Source organism: Phaethon lepturus, unplaced genomic scaffold, assembly GCF_000687285.1.
Source record: "Phaethon lepturus isolate BGI_N335 unplaced genomic scaffold, ASM68728v1 scaffold5870, whole genome shotgun sequence".
Taxonomy (NCBI): domain Eukaryota; kingdom Metazoa; phylum Chordata; class Aves; order Phaethontiformes; family Phaethontidae; genus Phaethon; species Phaethon lepturus.
In genome coordinates this window covers 80,106-102,573 of record NW_010511084.1, presented here as the reverse complement: position 1 = coordinate 102,573, position 22,468 = coordinate 80,106, and the positions used below count along the sequence as shown (strand labels likewise).

At 36.0% G+C, this 22,468-nt stretch overlaps 1 protein-coding gene across 1 annotated transcript; it reads left to right on the top strand.

The window, feature by feature from the left end:
- The first annotated feature begins 8 nt into the window (after nt 1-8).
- Nucleotides 9-21,335, top strand: DAW1 (dynein assembly factor with WDR repeat domains 1). Its single transcript, XM_010282707.1, has 13 exons — nt 9-48; nt 1,060-1,132; nt 3,859-4,003; nt 7,283-7,341; nt 7,995-8,117; nt 9,706-9,805; nt 12,375-12,482; nt 13,517-13,623; nt 16,778-16,880; nt 17,278-17,392; nt 18,456-18,532; nt 20,485-20,647; nt 21,301-21,335. Exons 1-13 carry the CDS (start codon nt 9-11, stop codon nt 21,333-21,335), a joined length of 1,248 nt encoding a protein of 415 aa, XP_010281009.1.
- Nucleotides 21,336-22,468: the final 1,133 nt, after the last annotated feature.

The following is a 22,468-nucleotide window of genomic DNA, read 5'->3' as shown; positions in this document are numbered from 1 at the left end:
GTTAGCGGATGGATCGCGCACCTGCAGCTGGGTTGACTTCAGGTGCGGGTATTTTGGCACTAGGGTTGATTGAGAGGCTTCCAGGTGGAAACAGCTCATCGCCCGGAGCTGTAATTAATGACTTATTGTGAAATAAGGCAGTCTTAACCACATCGCAGTAAGGAGTTTAAAAAGTCAAAAGCGACATTGGTTGGCACCAAAAAATGTATATGTGTTATCAAAAGGCCTGTTAAGCAAAACTTGTCGCATTTCTTATTTTTCCTTTCTTTGTTTTGTGACTTTTCTGAGCAGAACCATGCTTTCAAAAGCTACCCTGTCTTCATCATTTATGATGAACTCAGTCAGGAGACTTAATGAATTTTAAGAAGTGAAACAAGATGGAGATGGCCAGCTCAGGAAGTGTGTTGTAATAACAAATCTTTCTTTCAAATTAAATATTTTTTTATGGACTTGGTAAAATGCAAAATGACATTCATCTAAATTATTCTTTCCCACAGAAAACCAAGGAGCAGCATAACTGTTTTAACAACTGTTTCAAAACAGGAAGCAATGCGGTTAAACATTTTAATAATTCAGCTCAGTAGAAGGTGCAGAGGTGCCAGAGCATACCTAGAAATGGAAAGCATGTTATGATTTTCTATATGTTACTGCACACAGGCCTTTGCAAACACTGAAATAAATATAACCCATTTTGTAAAACATGTTTTCCAGGCTTCTTGGAACACCAAACTAGAGCAAGTGTCTTCAGGACAGCTTCTTTGAAAATAGAGCTGGTGAAATCATGCAAAAAGTTGTTGGGGAAGAAAAGAGCTTGTTCATTTCCAGAATAGAAAACAGCTCATAAATAATAATGCTTAATATCTTTTATCTTATAAAAACATCAGAGTTATTTATCACCCAACTCTCAGCAAGAACAGCCAACCTCTTCTAGTTTCAAGCACTGGAAGTAGGTCTGCTGAAGCCAGTGGAGCAGTAAAAGTGGAAGCACTGCAGTCTACAGTGCGTGTTATAAAATCCCTGACATCTAATTAAGATCTTTTTATCTTTTTTTTTTTAAAGGAATTATTCTGGAATATGTACAAGGTGGTGAGCCAAAGACCAGATCTATAGATTTACTTGACCTTAGACCTGAGTAAGTATATTGTAATTTCAGATAACAGTACTCTCTGCTGTTTTATAGCATGCTCATATACAAATCTCTTTGATTGTTTTAAACATAATTGAGGTCAGCTATATCCTTGTTCACTAAAACACATGCACAGAAAAGAAAATAACACAGTCAAATCATTCTCCAACTATTTTAAATACAGAATCTTGCATTCCAGCTGATTATTACCATCATGCTTTTCTGTTCAGAGGTAAAGCTTCTTTTTGCTTATAGAGTTATGATTATCAAGATGCCTGTACAAAGCCAGCAGAAATATGCAGTGCTTAGTGTTGTAATGTTGTGATGACAATTAGTTCTTAGGTCCTGTAATAGTATTTCTGGTTTTCAGAATGTTTTAAAAAAGTGGCTCTAACTCAGCCCCCAGTTACATTGGTTTAAATGACATCTGTTGAAACCACTGAAAATCACAAACAGGCATCAGTTCAGATCTCTCCTCATAATTAATATTCATAACAACCAGAGGTAAGATGGCATAAGATAGGCAAGTTAGTTATTTCCTCCTATATGTTTGTGTGGAGAAACTAAGCATCTGCTGCTGTTGCAAGTAATGGAAATTTTCTGGATTCTTTTATTGTGAACCTAGTTGCAGTTGGGTTCTTTGAAAGAACAAGATTGCATAATGTGATTTTTCTAGTCTCCTACAGATGAAAGAAATTGCAGGATCTTCATGTATCTAAAAATCAGGGATTGGCCTAATTGAAGAATAAAAATACAGTGTATTTCAAAGTCAAGTTTATATTTAAGTTTGACAGGATATCTTTAGATAAGACAGAAGGCAGAGGTGACTTCATGAGGAAAAAAGTGATACTTGCTATGTGGAGGACAATCCTCAATCACATCTGGGTCTGGTTTTCAGACAGTTGGAAGGCACCAATCCGAAACTCTCATGTCTTCCTTGTGAGGAATAGGATGAATTTGTTGTAATGACAATGTTGACTTAGCAAGTTACTATGCTGAATTAGCTTTAATACTGCTATGTGTAATTTATGCACCAGTGCTTGCAAGGTTATTTGACTGGCTATTTTCTGCCTTTGGTGACAGAATATAATGGTGTGTAACAGAATCAGAGAATCGTTTAGGTTGGAAGGGACTTCTTGAGACCATCTAGAGCAGGGTCAGGTAGAGCAGGTTGACCAGGACCATGTGTAGTTGGGTTCTGAGTATATCCTGGATGGAGACTCCACAACCTCTCTGTGAAACCTCTTCCAGTGTTTGACCACCCTCACAGCAAAAAAAGTATATTTTTGTGTTCAGATTTAATTTCTTGGTTTTTTGTTTTGGGTTTTTTGTTTTTGTTTTTCATTTGTGGTCATTGGCTCTTGTCCTCTCAGTGGGCAATACTGAGAAAAGTCTGGCTCCCTCTACTTCATTCCCTCCCATCAGCTCTTTGTATGGAACACTTCACGAATTTGCCATATCTAGCAGAACTTTTTGGCTGACGTCCACACCATGGAAAAATTATCAAGTTTCATACAGCTTTCAAACTATTTTTTCTGCTTTCCTCCAGCTAGCGTCTTCCTTTAGACACTCAAAAGAAAAAATGGAAAGAAATCTGAGCACCTTAATGTGGCTTTGGTCATAGCAGTCAGCCTACGTGCTCTACTCCGCCAGGTCTGATAGGAAGAGCTTCAGTAAGAGGAAAAAATTGCCAGCATTAAATAAAGTTGCTGAAGTCCATGGAGTTTATCAAGTAATATGATTGTCTTAATACCAACATTGATACAGAAAAGTCCTTGCACGTGGGCCAAAGTTAGTAGATAATGTAGGCTGCACATGCAAGATGAAAAATCCAAATTTCAAAATTATTAATTTTTGTCTACCCGGAACTGTCCAACTTAGTACTCTGGATAAAACCTAATGAGTCACTTTGTGAAAGTAATAAGTTGTCTGGTGTTACTTCACAGGAGTATAAAAACTGAGAAGATATTAATTTATGCGGATGTTTGTTAGTGGCTCCCATTTAGAGGGCTGATACAGAAAATCCCCTGTAGACTGCAATAATTTACATACTAACAGAAATGCTAGGTTCTCTTGCTAGGACTGGTTTTATGTGTATGTTGGTGCTTTGACTGTTTGGTATTGTCAACCCTCAGTTTCCCATGGATGGCCAGGAATCAGCAGTTTATCTGATCATACAAAAAGATGATCCAATTCCACATACTAGCTGTGAATCACTTCCTGTGGGGGCAGTATGGACACCAATAGACTGTGGACCACATTTTGGAAGTTATTATCGTAACCAAGATTCATAGGAACAGGCATAGATTTGTGAAGCCACAGACAGAGATAATTTTAACACTTTCCCATATATAATTTATCTTGTTGCTACTTCATGAGTAATTTTAATTTAGATATTTATTCCAAAACTGAGAGTTTTGGAATAAAACTGATTTTTATTCCATGTCTGGCCCTCTGTGGAAGCCCTTTGAAAAGGTAAATTTCTTGCCAAGCTAAAATTTTTAAAAGTTAAATCTTACTGAACTACTTTAGTAAGAGAGGGAAGGAAGTATAGAAACCAAGAAAGATTTATCCGTATTTCTTTAAGCCATTACAGAATGCGAAAGACACATACAATTTCATCACATCAATTTCTCTGAAAGTAGAAAATATTCTTGCTTTTATAATCATAATTATTGCCACAGGATGAAATCTGGTGTGGTTTTTTCTTTTTTTTTTTCTCTCATAATTAGCACAGACGCAGTAGCCTTAGTAGAAGAAATTCGAAAAGCAGAACCTCTCATCACAGCTTCATGCAAAGAACATGTCATACATTTAGTACGAAGATTGCAAGAGAAGCTAGGGGAAAAAGAGGATCACAAGTTCTATCTTTTTAAGGTCAGAGACATCTTTAAAATAATTTTGGGAGATTTCAGCTGTGATGATGTGAGTATGTTTTTACTGCTGCATATTGTGCCTTGAGAGCAAAATTTGGACTTTATGAACCAATTTCTTATCTCTTTTCAATCACCTCTGCACTGTTTAGAGTGACTGAGTCTGGCAGGGTATGTCTGCCAGGAATTCCCTGAAAAGGCTGGGAAGTATAACTGTTCCAAGACGCTGTTTACACAGGCTTATGTACAAGGGTGTGTTTTGGATGTAGAGAAACAATTGTCTTATTTGTCAAATAAGACTCTGTGGGCCAGCAACACCCCTAGGTATGTTTAAACAAAACCTGTAAATAGACCCCAAGTAAATTAGCTGCTGGGAAAGGCACAAAGGTTTTTCATACCAGTGTCTACTTGTTCTTCATTTTGTGAAAATTATGTTTTTTTAATGTATTCTGCTACACACAGTAATACAGGTTGTCATTACTTTCTGCCACTACTATTATGTTTGAATATTGGTAGTTTGATCTTCTGCTTACGGACAGCACTTAAAAAATTATTTTAAATGGGTAAGCTTTTTAAGAACAATGATTAGAGAGATGTTTCAGGGCTTCAAATTCAAGATTCAGTCTGTCAGAAGAAAATAGGTTTAATTGTATTTAATTGTGGAAATAAAAATAAAATTACTTCCAGGGATTGCATGTTGCAATCTGAAATAATTGTTGTATCTTCATTGTGGCAGCAGATGGCAATGTGTAGCTGTTAAAAACTGCTGGTCAGTGTTACATTATTGATTGTTGCCGTATGTTTAGAGGGAAAAGGGAGAAGTTTTGTGTTGGCTTGTTTGGCTAAATAAGTCCTTTACATGTTACTAGATATCACGGGTTCTTTTGAGCAACAGTACACATCTGGGTGAATTCTGCGAAGATCTGTGTATTTAACTTTGAAAACAGAGCTATGTAATAAGGCATCTTAAATTTAAACAGTTTCTGTTCTGTTTTAAGGGATGCTCTCAACTGAGATAATGCCTTGCTTTTCACAAGCTTTTAAAATTGTTTGTTCATCACAGAGACTGACAAATCATCAAATCCTTGTCCAGGTTTCAGTGTAAATAATGTGTTTGTTCTTTGTTGGTACAGTGCCACATTTGAGCTTCTGTATTTGGAAATAGTAGAGGCAGGCAAATCCGATCAGTGCTGGCTTATTTCCTTCACTCAAGAGTAGTCAAAAGTGTGCGAAAAGAACTTGTTTTATGTTTCAGTTCAATGTAATGCTTGTAAACAAAACAGGAGTATCAGGTGCTTCTGAGATACTAATAAAATACAAGAGGTGTGTGGGAGTGAGAATTTTTTTTTTCCCAAACAATGTTCCCTGTCTTTGCATTGTTTGGAAATGAGTATTTTTTCCTGTTGCACTGGAGCATAATCTTAAATGAGTGTATAAACCCATATTTTTGTTGTTTCCAGTAATTGTGGTGACAGTAGTGTGTTAGGCACCCTGCAGAGGAACAAGCTTTTGTAACAATTTCTCAGGTTTTAAATTATTACATAGAAATGGTATGCCCTAGTGCTTTGCAGATTTTTATCTTAGGGACTGCTGTAGAAGATTTTGCAGAACTGAGGTACATTTTGTCTTAGTATTGCCTTAGGGTTTGATTATTTTACCATTTGCACAAACAATTCTCGCTGGCTTAGAGTTCTGTTGATGAAGCAACTGCAGCACTGGGCATTGGAAGAACAGAATTAGTCCCGTGATCTGAAATTGAACATAAACCCTTCTCATTTTCCTCCCCTTTTTTTGTAATTGTTAAATATGTTTGCTGTTCAGAGCTGCCTGCACGGAGCCCTAAAAATGTCATGGATCCAATTTCCATAAACTTCCGTAATTATCTATTCTCATATGCAGATATTTGTATACTGTGTCTGTTTTTAATTAAAAAAAGCAAAGTATTTTTGTCATTTCCACATCTTGATTGCTCATACCCACCGCTGTAGCTGAAAGTGCAACTTGTCTTACTTTCTCTAGAGAAAAGAAATTGCTGTTTCTCTAACATAAAATACCTGTTCTCTTTCTCTCTCGCTCAGTCCTTCACTTGACCATGTTATTTCTTTTATATTTTGATCAGTCCCTACTCTTCTGAGTAGAAGATCTCTGACCTTCTTTCATTTTGCTTTTGGAGACAGGTAACTGAGAAAACTAGAGATAAGAACAAAAAGTTGAAGCTCTGGTAATATATCAGTGATTAAATGGCGTTGCTCATAAATAATTTCTTCTTAATTCTTATATTACAGAGAAGAACCTAGTGGACCACTGCTGTATTTTTAATATCCCTTTACTTCACTGTCAGGAATTGCTGTGATTTCTTAGGTTATGCTTTTATTATGCTTTAGATTTGAGCAGAAGCCAGCTTGTAATAGATGAAAGTTGTTCAAATGCAAACCCTGCTATAGAGTAGCCAGCTTATTTGAACGCAAACCAGATTATATTTTTTGGCCAGTTCCAAAGTGTCATGGCATGCTGACTTTCATTGGCAGTATCTGAAACCGTTTTCACCTCTGTTTAATAAACCTTATTATGGGTATGAGATAATTTACATGAAGCATATATACTGTCTGATTAAAGGACCTTAGAAGCATTGTTAGAAAAACAGTGACCTCCATAGCCTAGAAAACACAGGCAGACATCAAATTTGAGATTCCCTCTTTGAATTTTGTCTTGATAAGTATCTTTGCTATGGTTCTTGCATGCCTTTTTTGTCATGACTGCATAGGATGTAGATGTAGCTTACTTCTGTTCTTCCTGTTTTTTAAAACAAAATCATATACTAGCTGAAAGTATCCCATAACCTAAAACACTCAAAATAATACTTAATTCAGCTGGATCTCTTGATTCACTATATAGGGCTTAATATTAGTTGGGATTTCTTTCATCATTGATCTCACCAGGCATGATCTCCTCACTCATTTGTTTTTGCCCTTTCAGCTCTGGTCTAGGATTACTTTGCTCGTCTCAGGGAAGGTGGAGAAAAAGCAAACATAGGGGAAAAGACAGTTCAGTCAAGTAAAATACAAGTATGAAACCAATATTATATAATATTTGCAGTGCTAACTTGATGATGCATGGGTGATTTTTTAGTTAGGGATGAATGTATGACAGCTGTAACTGCTAATCTGACATGAGAAGGGGAAAATATTAACTTATTGAATATTTCGAGCAAATGTGGTTTGTTTGGTGTGTTGTTTTTTTTTCTTTGCATTGAATGTTTTCTTCTCCCTCCCTTCTATTTCAGGTACTTAGAGCACACGTATTGCCACTGACTAATGTAGCATTTAACAAATCTGGTTCCCGGTAAGTTGTTTTCAAAGTCAAAATACATAATCACTAATCAAAGTTTTGTATTTGTAAATTAAATTGTAAGGGGATTTCAGTGCTCTTGCTGCAAAAAGAATTCAGCTGTGCTGCTTATAAGCAGCATGATTGGGGATTAGATTTCAGGTGTCTGTGCGAGAAACAATAGGAGATGGAAAAAAGTAGCTGGTGAGATTCAATTTATGTAATTTTTTTCTTCCAAGGTGATAGTTTGTTGACAATTACCATATTTCAGTAGAAGCACCTCTATGGCAATAAAGTGAACGTTACTAAAAGTTAAATTAAGTCTTGACATAAATGCATTTGGGACTTTCACTGTAGTAGAATTTCATGTTAATTGATTTCACCGTGGGCACATACCTAATCATTTTTTCCTTCATGTTTTGAAAGCAGTAGCTTGCTTTTTAGTTGAAATACATTAAAGATTAGAAACCATTTTTTTTTAAATGAGGAATATTTAAAAAAAAAGGAAAAAGAACCTCTATGGTCATCAATCTACATTTTTGAAAGGAAGAAGAGATTTAGGGTCTAAGACAGTGCTTACTGAAATCTGAGCAAATAACTCATTTGACTATGCACCAGTACCAGTAAGATACTTACTGTATTCAGAAGTTAATTTCTCTTTGCTTTAGCTTTATCACTGGAAGCTATGACAGAACCTGCAAAGTATGGGATACTGCATCAGGAGAAGAGCTACGTACACTGGAGGGACATGGAAATGTTGTCTACGCAATAGCTTTCAATAATCCCTATGGGTAAATATATTTTCTCTGAGATACATCATAATTGCTTACCATGTTATTTTGCAAACACGGAACTGTTACTCAAATTTTAACATAAAATAGACTATGTAAAATTGAAAGAGTTGAAATTCTGAATTTGTAAAGTTCAACTATAGCTAATCACCATGGGATGACACCGTATATTAGCTATATGAGATACATTCATGCATGTTTTCTGCTATAATTTTTTAAAATGAAATTTAGAATTTAAAGCATAAATTCCATTAAGTATTCAGTGTCTTGAAAAATATATGCATGAGTCATTTTAATATACTGAAACACAGATTTATTTAAATAATATCTACACAATCAGATTGTGTTCTGAATGTTACTCATTCTTTACTATCTAATTGTATATGATGTGAGATATTAGTACTTAAAACAGCTTGTGTTGCTTCAGTTAGGGAGAAAGAACATTTCTGTCATAACAGAAATGGGTTTCTCCATTTAGTGTTACACATTCGTTATTATTTAGGACATGCTTTAGAAGTGTCAGAGCTGTTGAACAAACCACAGGGTGCCGCTGTATGAATGTCAGATATGAATCTGTGCTGGCTTTGTTTTCTGCAATAACTGTTTGCCCTCGGTTAGAGTTGCCACTTGTTAGGTGAAGGGAATTACACGTTAGCTAGTGAAGCTTCACTGTCATTTGCTTCCTGAGGAAGCTGTCATGTGTAAATAAACCATTTTGGTCCTCTGCAAAATACAAGAAGTTAATTCTTATTTTTATATTGAATCACATTGCTTCTTTCGCTATCAGATGTCCTATTTATCAGTTAAGCAATACACAGTTAATGTCAGGAAATAAATGTTAAAGACTCGTTCTTCCGCTATTTGGAGCATCATCATTTCCTTCTAATTGAGAAGACTTTACCCAACCTAGAACCTGCTTTGAAGAAACCAATGTATGACAAAAATCCGTGCAAAGACCAATAACTACACTGTAACATAAAAGTGGCAAAGCAATATATAGTGAGCAAAAATCTGATGAGAAACTTGAGCTACTTTTAAATTAAAAGTTCAGTAAAAAAAGAACTTTTTTTTTTCCCCTGCTTATCTTTAGGTTTTGATACAGTGTCCCTTGCTACATTTTCTGGGTATGTCACTTCAGTCTTGTTCTAACTGCAGTTGGTCACAATGCTTCCACTGACTTCAGTGGGAGTGAAGTTTGACCTCTGAAATTTGGGTAAACTGCTTATAAAAAGAGTTTATAACTGCTGATAAACAAAGAGATGCTATTTGATGAAATGACATAACTTTTAAATACATCTGGAAGAACAGCAGATAACATCGTTCCTAATGTAGGTTAGTCATCAGTTATGAACACTTCTGTGCTGTTAGACAGGCACAGTGGCTGTTTTAGAAACTAATTATGTCTGCTAATTTTTTCCCTTAACGTAAGTTTTGTTTGTGAAATCCTGCTCCAGGATCTTGTAGTGTGGCAGAATGCACCACAATGCACACAAGCTTCGATGCCTGGGTATTGTTTCTGTGAGTTCTACTGTCTTTGAAGTCAGAAATTTCTTTCTAAATAAACATGACAGGATTTTTTTCCATTTAGTGACAAGATTGCCACTGGATCTTTTGATAAAACCTGCAAATTGTGGAGTACGGAAACAGGAAAATGTTATTATACTTTCAGAGGACATAGTGCAGAAATAGTGAGTACTGATGGATGTTTCTTATTCCTTTATGCTTCCACATGCCATCATTGATGGCTGTGGCTTCCAAGTCCCTGTGAGCTTACATTGGAAGGGGCAGCTATTCTGCTGCATCTATTCACACATTCAGACATTATGAAGATTTCTGCACTGCAAGAAAAGATAGTCTGACAGTTCTGAATAAATACAATAAAACATAGAGTTTAAAAAGATATTTTATTTTTAGTTTGTTACAATTTCCTTTGCTTACTAAATGTTAAAACATTTTTGAAATATACCATAAGAATCAGAATTCCCAATTTATTGCACATATTTATTCCTTGATTTGTTTACGTATCCCATTTTTTTCTAGATGTCTTGCATTGCCTTTTGTATTTGCAGAATTAAATACACAAGAACATCATTGCTTGTGTTGCTGTGTTTCACACTAAGATCTGTACTTCATGCACAGGACCGATTTGAACCATAGAAGAATGAATTTCTAAGTGTGTTAACTGAGAGTATGTGGGATGCTGAAATGTCAAAGATATATGAAAACAGTTGAAAAGCTTAAAAATGGTTGGTTTCCTTTCCACTGCACTAGGAGTCCTATTAGCAACAATAGCAAATATCTTGATGCACAGCATTCCAATTTAAAAGATCAGGCAAATCCACTGAAACTGCAGTGAATTTCAATGCAGAATGTATTTTTTAACAAAAATAGCTATGCAATCATTATTCAATGAAGCATTTCTGAAATTGTTTCTGGAATAAATTGGAATTTAATCTGTAAATTGCAAGGCTTATAACTAGTGTGAGAAAATGGTGTTTACCTTGGTGGAAGTTGAGGTTGGTTTCAGTGGGTTTTTGATTCTCTGGATACTTTGAAACAGTTACCCCTTACCATGGAGAACATGTTTGCTTATTGAGATAGTGTCTAGTGATTTTGCTTCCACAAATCAGTTAGCTAAGGCACCTCAATTTCTTCTGTAGGGGTTAGATTAGACCTAAAGTGTTCTAAGCTGTTCTAGCAAGGCATTAGTAGAAGGTAATAGCCAGCAGAAAATGATGAGTTTCTCTGAATGAGGCCTGTTTCTAAAAGGCAACCATTATTGCATATGATACATTGGTGGCAAGGGTGTGTCCATAGTTATTCAGTATAAAAGAAAAAAAGGAAAAAAAAAAGAAATGGACATAGTGAAAATGCACCAGTGACATGAGCTACTGTTTTCCTTCTCACATGGCACCTCCTATTCTTTATTCACAGAACAATCATATTGAATAATTACAGAGAATGGGAAGATGACTACATGATTTTTTTAATGTGAAAAATGAATTAAGGAAGTTGTTGAGCTTTTGTTCTTGCTTTTTCATACATATGATGTTTTGAGGACACCCTTGGCAAATGGCCTAGATAATGACACTTGTTAAAAGAATCATGTGAGTGTGCAAAGTGTGTTTGTGGGTACACAAAACTGACTGGAGGGTCTTTGTCCCAAACTGATAGAGTTAGAGAGGAAGCCTACCAAATGATAGTTATGGAGGACTATCAGTCAGACTGAACAGGAACTGGCAAATCTCAAAGAGATTTTTGAAATAAAGAAGTAGAAAAGCCTGAAAATAAGTATAAAAGAATCAAGACAATTTATAACAGGGTAGGGGACACTGTAGTCTGGAAGTAGCAGTTGTCAAAACCTGCTCTGGTACTTCCAGAAGTCACCCTGGGCATCACAGTCTGTGCCTAGACCACAGTGTGTAGCCTTCCTTTTGAAGACACCATGAGGAGTCTGCATCTGGCTAGTGGATTGTTGGCACAGGATTCAAAAAAAGGCCCCCTTATACCCCTGCTAAGATGTGCACAGGTGAATTTGGATGCCTTGTCTCTGGCATGTGGATGAGCAGATTGTAGGAAGTGGCATGGGTTCAACTAAAGCTGGAGCACTCATGTCTCCTAGGGGAGGTGTGTGCAAGTAAGGGGACACATACTCCTAGGAAGGAGGGGTGCGCTTGTAACCCACTCATCCTGTGAGAGGGGATGAGTATGCATGCCAGAGTGTGAAAGTGTGTGTGTGATTAAAACTTCCTGGAGTTACAGGAGGAGGTTTTGAAGTTTGTAGCTGTCTATTAAGATTACATAAGTTTATCTACTGTATTACAGATACTGATACTTGAATATATAGTTCTCTGACAGTTAACTGTGCTGTTAATAAATTAACAAACTGCTTCAGTCTTGATTCTGATTAAAACTTTGTGAACTAAATAATTTCTCCCTGTGACACAAAATGAAGCACCTAAATAGTGATTTTTAATCCAGGCTCAGAAAACAATACAGGAAATCTTTCAGTAAGTATTTTTAATGCATTGCCATTACAAAGCACCCATTTGATCTGAGTAGTCATCCAGAGCTGTGTGATAAGGATTTGCTGCTCTTCTAGTGAACTGTTGGATGAACTCTGCATTTTTTTGTGTATGCCATAAAATACTAAGCCAGACTTTTGTTTAAAAATATTAATCCTGACCGATTGTTTTGAGAAAATGTATATAAATACTCTTCTTTTCTTCTTTTTCCATCCAATGTTTCTTGCTACAGGTGTGTTTATCATTTAATCTTCAGAGCACATTGGTGGCAACGGGAAGCATGGATACCACTGCCAAATTATGGGATATAGAGAAAGGAGAAGAAATAGTCACTTTAAGTGTATGTTTGTCTGCCTTGTATTTTTAAAGGTGTTCCTTGCTTTCTTAGTTTTCTGAGATAAATAACAGTATCACTGTTACAACAGTTCATAACTTGCAGAGTTTCTGTTACCAGGTAGTCCCACAATGACTGCAGTTACAAGGCAGGTTAAAAAAACTGGAAGGGAATGATAAAGATGTAAGAAAGTATTTTTACAAATAGGACTTCTTATAAAATACAATTTCAGTGACATTCCTGCTATAGATCAGAATGCCTTCCATTGCTCATTAAGACATACAGCTATATCGTAATTTATGACCTACTCTGCATTAACATAAAGTAACTCTGAGAACATTAATGTCAGACCGTACATCTGTATGGATCTTCTTCCTGTAAACATCATCAGAGGACAGCCATCCAACTACCTCTAGATTGTGATGTCTCTTTGCTCCATGTGACTTGCTGGGATTCCACAGGTTGAGATTGGCCTGTGCTGTTTCAATGCATTTCTTGCATAAATCCTAAATAACAGGTAGTACATAAGCTTCCTTTGGTATATGTTGCCTGTAGAGTGGGGAAGGCATTTTCTCCTCCTTGACTTTCTCTTCCTCAGAGCCCTGAGCAAAGCAAAAAGCAGTGGAACGTGTGAACCTTTTGCTTATACGCATGCTTATATTAATTTTTCCAAGCCTCTCTACCAACACCAACAACAAGCTGTACTGTAGTTTACTGTAAATGAATCATCTGATTTCAGTATGTATTGGTCAACAAATGTGATTCTGTTAAATCAAATACAGAAAAATATGCTCTGATGACATCACTGGACAGTTGCTCACGGCTTAAATGATGTGCCTGATTTTTTGCAGTTTTTGGGATATTGACTATTCCACAGTCCAGTAGATCTGTCAAAATTGTGATATACTGGACAAAACAGTAAATAATATATTGAAGGGTTATAGAGGGATTATGCTGCTGAAAAAAATCTACATATTAAACTACATTAATGGAAAATTCATAATTTGCATTCTCTTACTCTTTTTTTAAAATTCTCTCAGGGGCACTCAGCAGAAATTATTGCGTTGTCTTTCAACACCACTGGAGACAGGATTATCACTGGCTCCTTTGACCATACAGTAGCAGTGTGGGATGTTGGCACTGGCAGGTACTAAAGTACTAATAAATACCATTTTACATTGCATGTTTTAATGACAAGTGAAAGAGAAAATGTTGAGCTACAAATTACAGACCTTGTATTTTTACTGCATTTAGAGTATGCCTTCCTTCATCCTATGATTTATTACTCCTGTTCCGTTTGTTTTTCTGAAAAGGAATGCTCCTCACAAAATGCTTTCGTGTATGTTTTTTGTTCTAAATTTCCATCTTATTTGCACTGAGGAGGCAGACAGAATGGACAGATCCTGTGTTTGTTGCTGATGAATTCTCCAAACAGGAAAATATTTTATCAGCATGGAGACTCATAGTTGGAAAGGTGTCTAGAATTTCTAGACGGAACAGACTATTTAAGTAGAAAGAATACTATGTCATAGAAAATTAGTCTGATCACATTGTCTTTATAAACCATAGAGGGCCTGTTTCCCTTCTCACAGTCCTTTACGTCAGTATAAATTTATAAGGAGGAGAAAAATTGGCCCCTCTGACTGCAGAGAACAAAATGTCTTGATTAAGATGCCAACAAATAATAATGTAGTAGCTAAACATGAACTTGTTGTATTATCCTGACAAATCCACTTGTTTCTTCAACTGGAAACTCAGTATAAGTAGAAAAATAAAATGCTTGCCCTGATTACTGAAAAAGCGATTTATGAAGATAACAATTCTATTATGTTTTCAGAGGTCATGTCTGTCATCTTTTTGTGAGAGCAAGGGCAATATCTCTGAAATTTATATATAAAAGGAAAATGTATAGCTTCAAAATTAGGATAATCATGTGATTTAAGAAATAACATACACATAGTACATCATTTAAGGCTTGATCCTGTAAGCTTTGAGATTAAACTGCTGGTGTTGAATAATGCTTGGCATCTAAATACTTAGGAGGCACCCATTCAGCAAATCGGACCTTTGGATTCAACTTCATTCAGCCTGCAAATATTTTTGTTTGAAAACAGCTTCTTCTTCCAGCTTCTTGTCTGAGCCTGCAGTGAAGTCAAAGTCTTGGGATTTTCATGTTCCGTTCTTTTTTTTCTAAGAAATGAATGTGGATTTCCCATCAAGGTCAATACCGGGAAGTGGAATACGAAGGAGAAAATTCTCATTTAAACATTGACAGCTCTGGTAATCTGCTAGTGGGCAATATAATTGTGCCAGGGCCAGCATTCAGCCTTTTAGATGGCAGTTGGGCATGTATACATTTAGTAATAATGAAAAGTTGCAGTCAGAAAGACTGTGAGCAAGTCATACTCTTCTGTATGCAGGTTCAGGAAGATTTGCAAAAATCCTGTAGGTGAGGTTGTGTGTGCCTGTCTTTCACCATATGAAATACACGAGAAACACTGCTTTCCAAATTTGAGTTTGAACTTGAAGTTTCTTTTAATCTTGCTGGCTGACTCTGATGAGTGCCTGTGTTCCTCAGTTTTATTCTGGGTAGGTATCCAGAGGGGTAAGTATCCCTACCCCTGAGGGGAGCTGATGCAGGGACAAGAAATATGGAGAAGGTTCAAGATTTTCTTTATAATATGTTAAAATAAAAAAAAAAAAAGGGGTGAGGGGAACATGCTTTTGTAAAACAGGTCTGTATTCCATCACTAATTTCTCCATGGCAGATACAGTCAGCTATAATTTGGTTGAAGGCTTCTTCAGAACTTCATTTGACAAATCAACAGCCTATAACTGGGGTCAGGAGTGTTGGACACCAGGATGCTGAGAGACAGTTTCTTCTTATTTGCAATTATAGTGCAAATATTAGAGCATCCATATATTAAATTTCACTGGAAACTGAAGGCAAAAGAAGTATTATCATGACTGAAGCAGATTTATTTTTTTAATTTTTCTTTTTAAAATAATTTAAATGAAAAGTTTTTATAGCATTTCACAAGCCTGTTTTCTGGGTTCTTTCTAATAGTGTATCTGATTGATAGTGGTTTCTGTGAGATATGCCACATGTTGCTATTTATTCTATTTATTGATCAAATACTTATGTTGAAGCTTGAAACCTGGATTGCCTTTATAAAACTTGGAAATTAAAACTTTTAAATTTTTGATGGAAACTTTTTCATTATTAGGTATTTTGGGTATTAGGTATTACAATAACAGTAGTCTTGACGGCCAAATAATATGTTCACAAAATTGAGAAGTTTTCCACTGTTGTTTTCTGCTTGTTGATTTTTGTTTTGCTGTAAAAACATCTACACAATTACAATAGTGCAGGCCTCACATTGTTAGAAAGTAAAAGTAGTTATTTGATAAAATTACATGAGTATAATCATTAGTTTTTGTTATCATAAACAGAAAATTCAGTTGCTCAAGAGATTTGCTTTGCTGTTCATTTAACACATACATTAATTTAGCTACCCTTATGTAGCTTGTGAATAAAAATATTTCAGTCACTCAAACTCATTTAGTTGTTTTTCTAGTCTTTTGTTTATTCATTAGTTAAAGCAGTTTTCTATGAATGATACAATGATATTAGCATTGTGATAATAATCTAGTTTACTAATCTTTTAATATATATATCTCAATTAATCTTTTTTAGGATTTGTTGCCTTATAGGCCATTAATTCATGGGAAGCAATAATGGCTAATTGTACCCTCTCTACTGAGCTAAAGCTGAAGAATTTAATGGAACTAGTATTGCCCGTCTTGTGCAGCAAGAAGTTTAGGATTAATGAGGATTAGAAATCATATTTCAGTGTGGCCATCATTTGCCTGTTACTTGGAAACATGCTCACATTAAATACCTGATTAAGTTTCCTCTGATCTTCAGTGGATTTTATGAAAGTTTTAGAGTATATGGAGTTTTAAAGGTGTACTGTTTACAGTTGGTTGAAGTAGGATAATGGGAGAGTAATGTGGAAAAACTTTGGCGCTGGAAAGTCATCACATTTCAGTGGAAATACATTCATTACAATATTTTTGAAAAAGAAGGGACGACTTTACCATTTTATTCTTTACTGCCCCTCTGTCTCAAAGGAAAAAATGGAATTGATGTAGTACTAGAATGCTAAATGAGCTGTACCACTCAATTGCTTTAATGGTGAAGACTTGACAACTTTAGCTATAACATTTTATAAACTTACTTATTATTTATATGTGTATATCGAAATATACACTAAAGATACAAATTCTCTTTTTTGTAGGATGCTACACGCTTTAATAGGTCACAGAGGAGAGATTAGCAGTGCACAGTTCAACTGGGACTGTTCTCTCATTGTCACTGGATCAATGGACAAAACATGCATGGTAAGAAAGTTGAGTATGTACTGAATACAGCTACTTGATGTATAAAAATGTATCTTTTGTAAATGGAAGAGCATTTTTTTAAACTAGTACATGTAATTCATTAAAGAATTTACAACTAAATGCAATACCTATAAGCTTATTCATTTCGGTGAAGACCAGTTAAATAATAATATATATTTTAAGGCTCGTTTAATCAATACACTGAAATAAAAAAATATACAGGACTTCACTAAACTCACTAAACAGTGGCTCTTTATTGATATATATCCAAGTTTCATGTTAATATATTGTCAAATGTCAGAAAGGGCCTATACATGTTGCTTTATGGATCAACTACATATCTATCCAGTAAATTAGTCAAAATAAGCAAAAAAGTTACCCTCATTTATCTGTGCAGCTGTGGAATGCTATGACTGGGACACATATAGCAACTTTAACAGGTCACAGTGATGAAATATTGGATGTATGCTTTGATTATGCTGGCCAGCGTATTGCAACTGCCTCTGCTGATGGTAAGTGAAGTGACTGGAACTGCTATAAGAATTGCAATAGTAGCATACAAACACTTTGTCCTTTTCCTTTGGTTTTGCTTTGAATGAAAGAGGAGTATCATGATTCAAAACTATAGATCAAGCAGTGTTTGCTGCATTGCAGAAAGTTTGGCATTAAATTTAAGAAGTTTTCCCTAGTGAAAATTTTCTTAGTTTTCACATTTTAATCAACTCAACATGCCTTTCTCCTTTAACTTCAGACTTGCAGAGAAACATTTCACTTGTGGCTGGAAATGTATTTTAAATGTATATGTAAGTAGCTTTTGAGTGAAGTTTGATTTGGGTGGCTCAAATTTAGGATTAAATGAAAAAGGTAGTTGGAATTTTAATGGTAGATTTGCTACTAGGCTTTCCAAATGCACAGCAAGAGAATACACAATAAAGAGATAGTGAAAGAAGCAATTTTGTTTTGTTATTGGTATACAGAAGGTTTGCATGCTTATTATTTTTTTAGGAATCATAATAAACCTTCACAGTGTTATATTATAGCGCATAATGACAATACCATATTCTTTTTACATACTTAAGTGTTTTGCATTGCATTGCACTTTCAGAAACAGGGTACCAGACTGGGGGGCACTATTTGGATCTGATCTGCTGTAGTTGCTAAATTAAGATATAAGACAATGCAAACATTTTCCTGAAATGTAATCAATAGCTTATAAAATAAAATAAATATCTGAAATATAACAAAAGCCTTCTAAATATATTGTACATGTATTCTGAAAATATTGTACATGCATTCTGAAATTAGAGACTTCAGTGGTCCATGTTCTATGTGGACATTTTTGTTCACATTTTAGAAGTTTTCCAGTAGAAATCATTAAGAAGTCAACCTTTTCCAACCAGGTCACAGATCCTTCCTGATATACTTTATGGTTGGGAGAAACTGTGTTAAGATTGTCTTCTATTTCCTTTGAAATTAAAGCTGAGGATGAGGTCCTTCTGACCTTATTAAAATGTTCTTATTCAAATGCATGCTTAAGCATAACAATCACAAATGGCTCCTAATCTACTACAACAGGATCAGCAAGAGTCTATAATGCAGAAACAAAAAAGTGCATTGCAAAGCTAGAAGGTCATGGAGGTGAAATTTCAAAGGTAAGTTGTTTATGGTTTGCACGTTTTCTTATTTGATTACATGTGACATCCAATCCACGAGTTACTCCGTAACACACGAACACTGTTAAAGAATGGGGTGGTAAAGATTGAGAGGTCTGGCTAAGAAGTTATCTTTACTAAAAGGACAAAGCTATCAGTCAATGATTGTTTCGAACTCCCCATTTCTGAGCTAAGACAATACTGGGTGTGCTACTCCTATAGGGTCCACCAAAAGCCATCTCTCCATATTGTCATGTTATTTACTGTTTGATTCCTTAGAATTGTGGCAGTTAGAAAGCTACTTAAGAAGTCCATCCCTCCCAGGGATGGATACTTGGCTTAGTTAACATTGAAATGATTGTTTTTCCTTACCTATTTCCCTTTTTCTGAAGCAGTATATAGGTTAGGTCTCCATAATCACTTGGCAGAGAACAGGGGGAGCAGAGTGAGACGCTGTCCAAATGTTCTCTCACTATGATCACAGTTAATAGAGCTTCTGTCTGACCTGTCCTAAATTGTACTTGTGTTATTACACCCTTGGAGTCCCCAGATTCTCTGACAAAATAAGCACTAGTTTTTTAGTCTTTTGATGACATCTTAAAGCTATTGCCTCTGAGGCTTCTACCATCACCCTTATTCCTTGCTTCTACTAGATCTGCTCCTCTTTACTCTTTTTCATTTCTCTGCACACCCAATTTGTGAAACGGAACAGAAAAAAATACTTTCTGTAACAAAATACATGGAGGGTCTTATTTTCAAAAGGGGACTTGGAAGTATAAAGTCCATTTCAAAAGTCACTTGTTCATGAGGAGTGTGATCATGTACTTTGCTGGAAGTCTTGTCTGGCTCAATTTTGAATGCCAAAGTTCAGTTCCAAATGCATTTAGTTGCTTCCAAAATAGTACATATTTTTCAAACTTTGTTATTTAGTGCTTGCAACTTTTCGTTATTCTTTCAAATGGATAGCTTTCACTAGCTTCCAGGCTAGTATGCTAAGTCTGTGCTGCTTTTGTTTGATTTATTTTGTAATTGAAATATTAATATTTTTAAATTAGGATGGTTCTTAGTGAACAAAACTCATGTGCTTTCCTTGTATTGATCTGGCTATTACAATCACTTTGCTGAGAGGATATTAGGTTCAAAAGGGCTAGTTCTTCCTCACTTAATATACTCAGTGCAGTATTTCACACTCAGTGTAGATGCGCTGAGGAACGCAGTCTGAATACATGCTGACATGTGGATGAGTTATGGATAGCTTCCATCCGGGTCCTTAATGCTGGCATGATTTCTTTACTGGAAGTGAGAATCTGCTCATCCCAGAGGATGTTGAAAAGTCAATCTATTTTTGCAGATGTTCTATGTAGCTGTGATCAATTGGGAAGGTTATTACTTGGAAATTGGATTTCTGGGGAACAGGCATTTTGCCCTCAGTAATTAAGCAATTTTTCAATGTATATTAAACCTGGTATTGTCTGGTTAGTGCTATAAAAATATATCTGATTATCTGGAAATGCATGTAATTTTGGCAATGAATGTTTAACAAATATGAAGACATGCTACAAAATTAGTTGCCTTCAGTGGAAGTCTTGATATTATGGAGACATAGGTTATTTAATGTAGAACTCTATAATAAATATGTATAAATTTTACATTGGAATAATGATAACAAAGTTGCTACAGTTGTAGAGCAATTGTGGTTTTGGGGGATAATATTCTGACGTCTTGATCCTATAGTAAGGTCATTGTATGTAGATCTTTGTACATACACAAAGTTTTCGGCCACAGAAGTTTTCCAGGGTCACTCTAATGGAATACTATCCTGAATTTTACCTGAAAAGCTGAATGCAAGAGTTGCTAGTTTCTGTTTTCACTTTTTAATCATTAGATATGCTTCTTTATCTAGGCATATTGGCTTGGTAAGTAATATAACTCTCTTCTATTTTTTTTTAAAGGTATGTTTTAACCCTAAAGGCAATCGTATACTAACAGCCAGCTCTGATAAAACAGCTCGACTCTGGGATGCTGCTACTGGACACTGCCTTCAGATATTAGAAGGTCACACCGATGAGATATTCTCCTGCGCTTTCAATTACAAAGGCAATATAATCATTACAGGTAACCAATATATTCAATTTTTTTTCTTTTTGAGAGAAATTTTACATCTTGTTATGGTAAAAACACATTAGAGTCTGAAAAGTGTCCTGGGGACACATCCCAAATGCAGGTACCAGCAGTGACTTAAAATATAGTCAAGAAAAGCTAGAAACTCACTTTAGAACTGAGACTTAAGTCAATATGGCCAGGAACAAATTTGTATAACGGCATGGGCATACGCTACCATCTGTCCTATGGGCATGTACTAGCCCCAGACCAGTGACTAAACCATTTTCTCACAATGCATTGCAGTGAGGGAGGTCTGGATGAGCAAAATGCAAAGCTTTTTAAATGGAAGCACACCTTTGGTGCATTTGGCACTACATTCTGTTCAGGTTTCATTCACTTCAGATGAAAAACTGTGGGAGTGGGCAATGTGAACAGAGTATTTGTGATAGCTTTGATCTTTTGACTGAACTACCACAATCTGGGGTACAGGATGATGTCAGCTAAAAATACTGCTGCAGGTCCTGCTGTCTCTGACTAGTCACGGACAGAAAATTTTCTCTGGCTTCTCGGCATTCTAGGTGGATTGTTGATGTTGATGTTAACAAAAATGGGTAAGTTGTGCACTACGGCTAAATGATTGCCTCACAATGTGTTTTTATTACTAGGGAGCAAGGATAACACCTGCAGAATATGGCACTGACTGAAGACAAGGAAAGATCCAGTTTGGTATATGCCTACTTCATGAGTTTCATAGTCAATAAACAGTCTTTCAGATGTTTTCTTTTACCTTCTTTGTTCAGCTTCAGCTTTGCTGAAGTAGAGAAGTTACCTAGATTTTGTGATGTTGGACTTTGCTGATGTCTGGTAGATAGGAATCATAGAATCACAGAATAGTAGAAGTTGGAAGGGACTTCTGGAGATTGTCTAGTACAACACCCCCACTCAAAGCAGTGTCAGCTAAGCAGGCTGCCCAGGACCATGACCAGCCGGTTTTGAATACCTCCAAGGATTGAGACTCAACAGTTTCTGTGGGCAACCTGCTCAGTGTTCGATTACTCTCACAGTATAAAATAAAAGGGTTTTTTTCTTATGTTTAAATAGAATATTTTCTTGCATTTCAATTTGTGCATGTTGACTTTTCACTGGATGGTGCTGAGAAGAGTCTGTCTCTGTTAGCTACCTGAAAGAAAGCATGATTAGTGTGAATGAATCCAGCAGGATGGCCCCATTTCTTTGTGTGTAATTTTTTCCTTGTAACTCTTTTAATAAAAAATAGCGTTATGATACTCTGAAGCATGAAAGAGGTGTTGTTTTGCACCGGCTTTCAGTACTTTTTTTTTTTTTGTGTGTGTAATACTGTATTGAGTTAAAAATGACAGTTTCACTACTTGTAATCCGATATCCCACTAGACATTTCTGGGGAAAACCAGCAACCATTTGTGAACTGCATTGCTATTACCTATTGCATGCATGCTGTAGCTAAACTCCCACTGACCCTCTTTCATACTTGCCCACATCTTTCAATTCATTCCATCCCTTTCTGTTCAGCCTTTGTTCTTCTGTTTTCACCTGAGGTAAAAAAAAAAAAATGGGGGTGGTGACTCCAACTCTGAATCCTGGCCCAAAGATTATAGCCTGCATGAAGAAACTCTACACACCAAAGATTTGGAGCCCAGGAGACATAAACTGAGGAGTAGACAAGAAAGTCCTGCAAATCATTTATCACCCTACAATAAACTCTTAACCCAGGTTTACATCTTGCCAGCAATCGCCAACAGGCTTCACCTGTGCAGAGCTCTCCCCACCTCCCAGCAGAACATCTGATACTGCAGC

What these genes read in the sequence shown, in the direction of transcription:
- DAW1 (XM_010282707.1), top strand. Translation starts at nt 9, where the DNA reads ATGGATCGCGCACCTGCAGCTGGGTTGACTTCAGGTGCGG. An exon ending in TGGGTTGACTTCAGGTGCGG is followed by an intron (nt 49 to 1,059) that starts GTATTTTGGCAC and finishes TTTTTTTTAAAG; the next exon opens with GAATTATTCTGGAATATGTA. An exon ending in AAGAAATAGTCACTTTAAGT is followed by an intron (nt 12,483 to 13,516) that starts GTATGTTTGTCT and finishes AAATTCTCTCAG; the next exon opens with GGGCACTCAGCAGAAATTAT.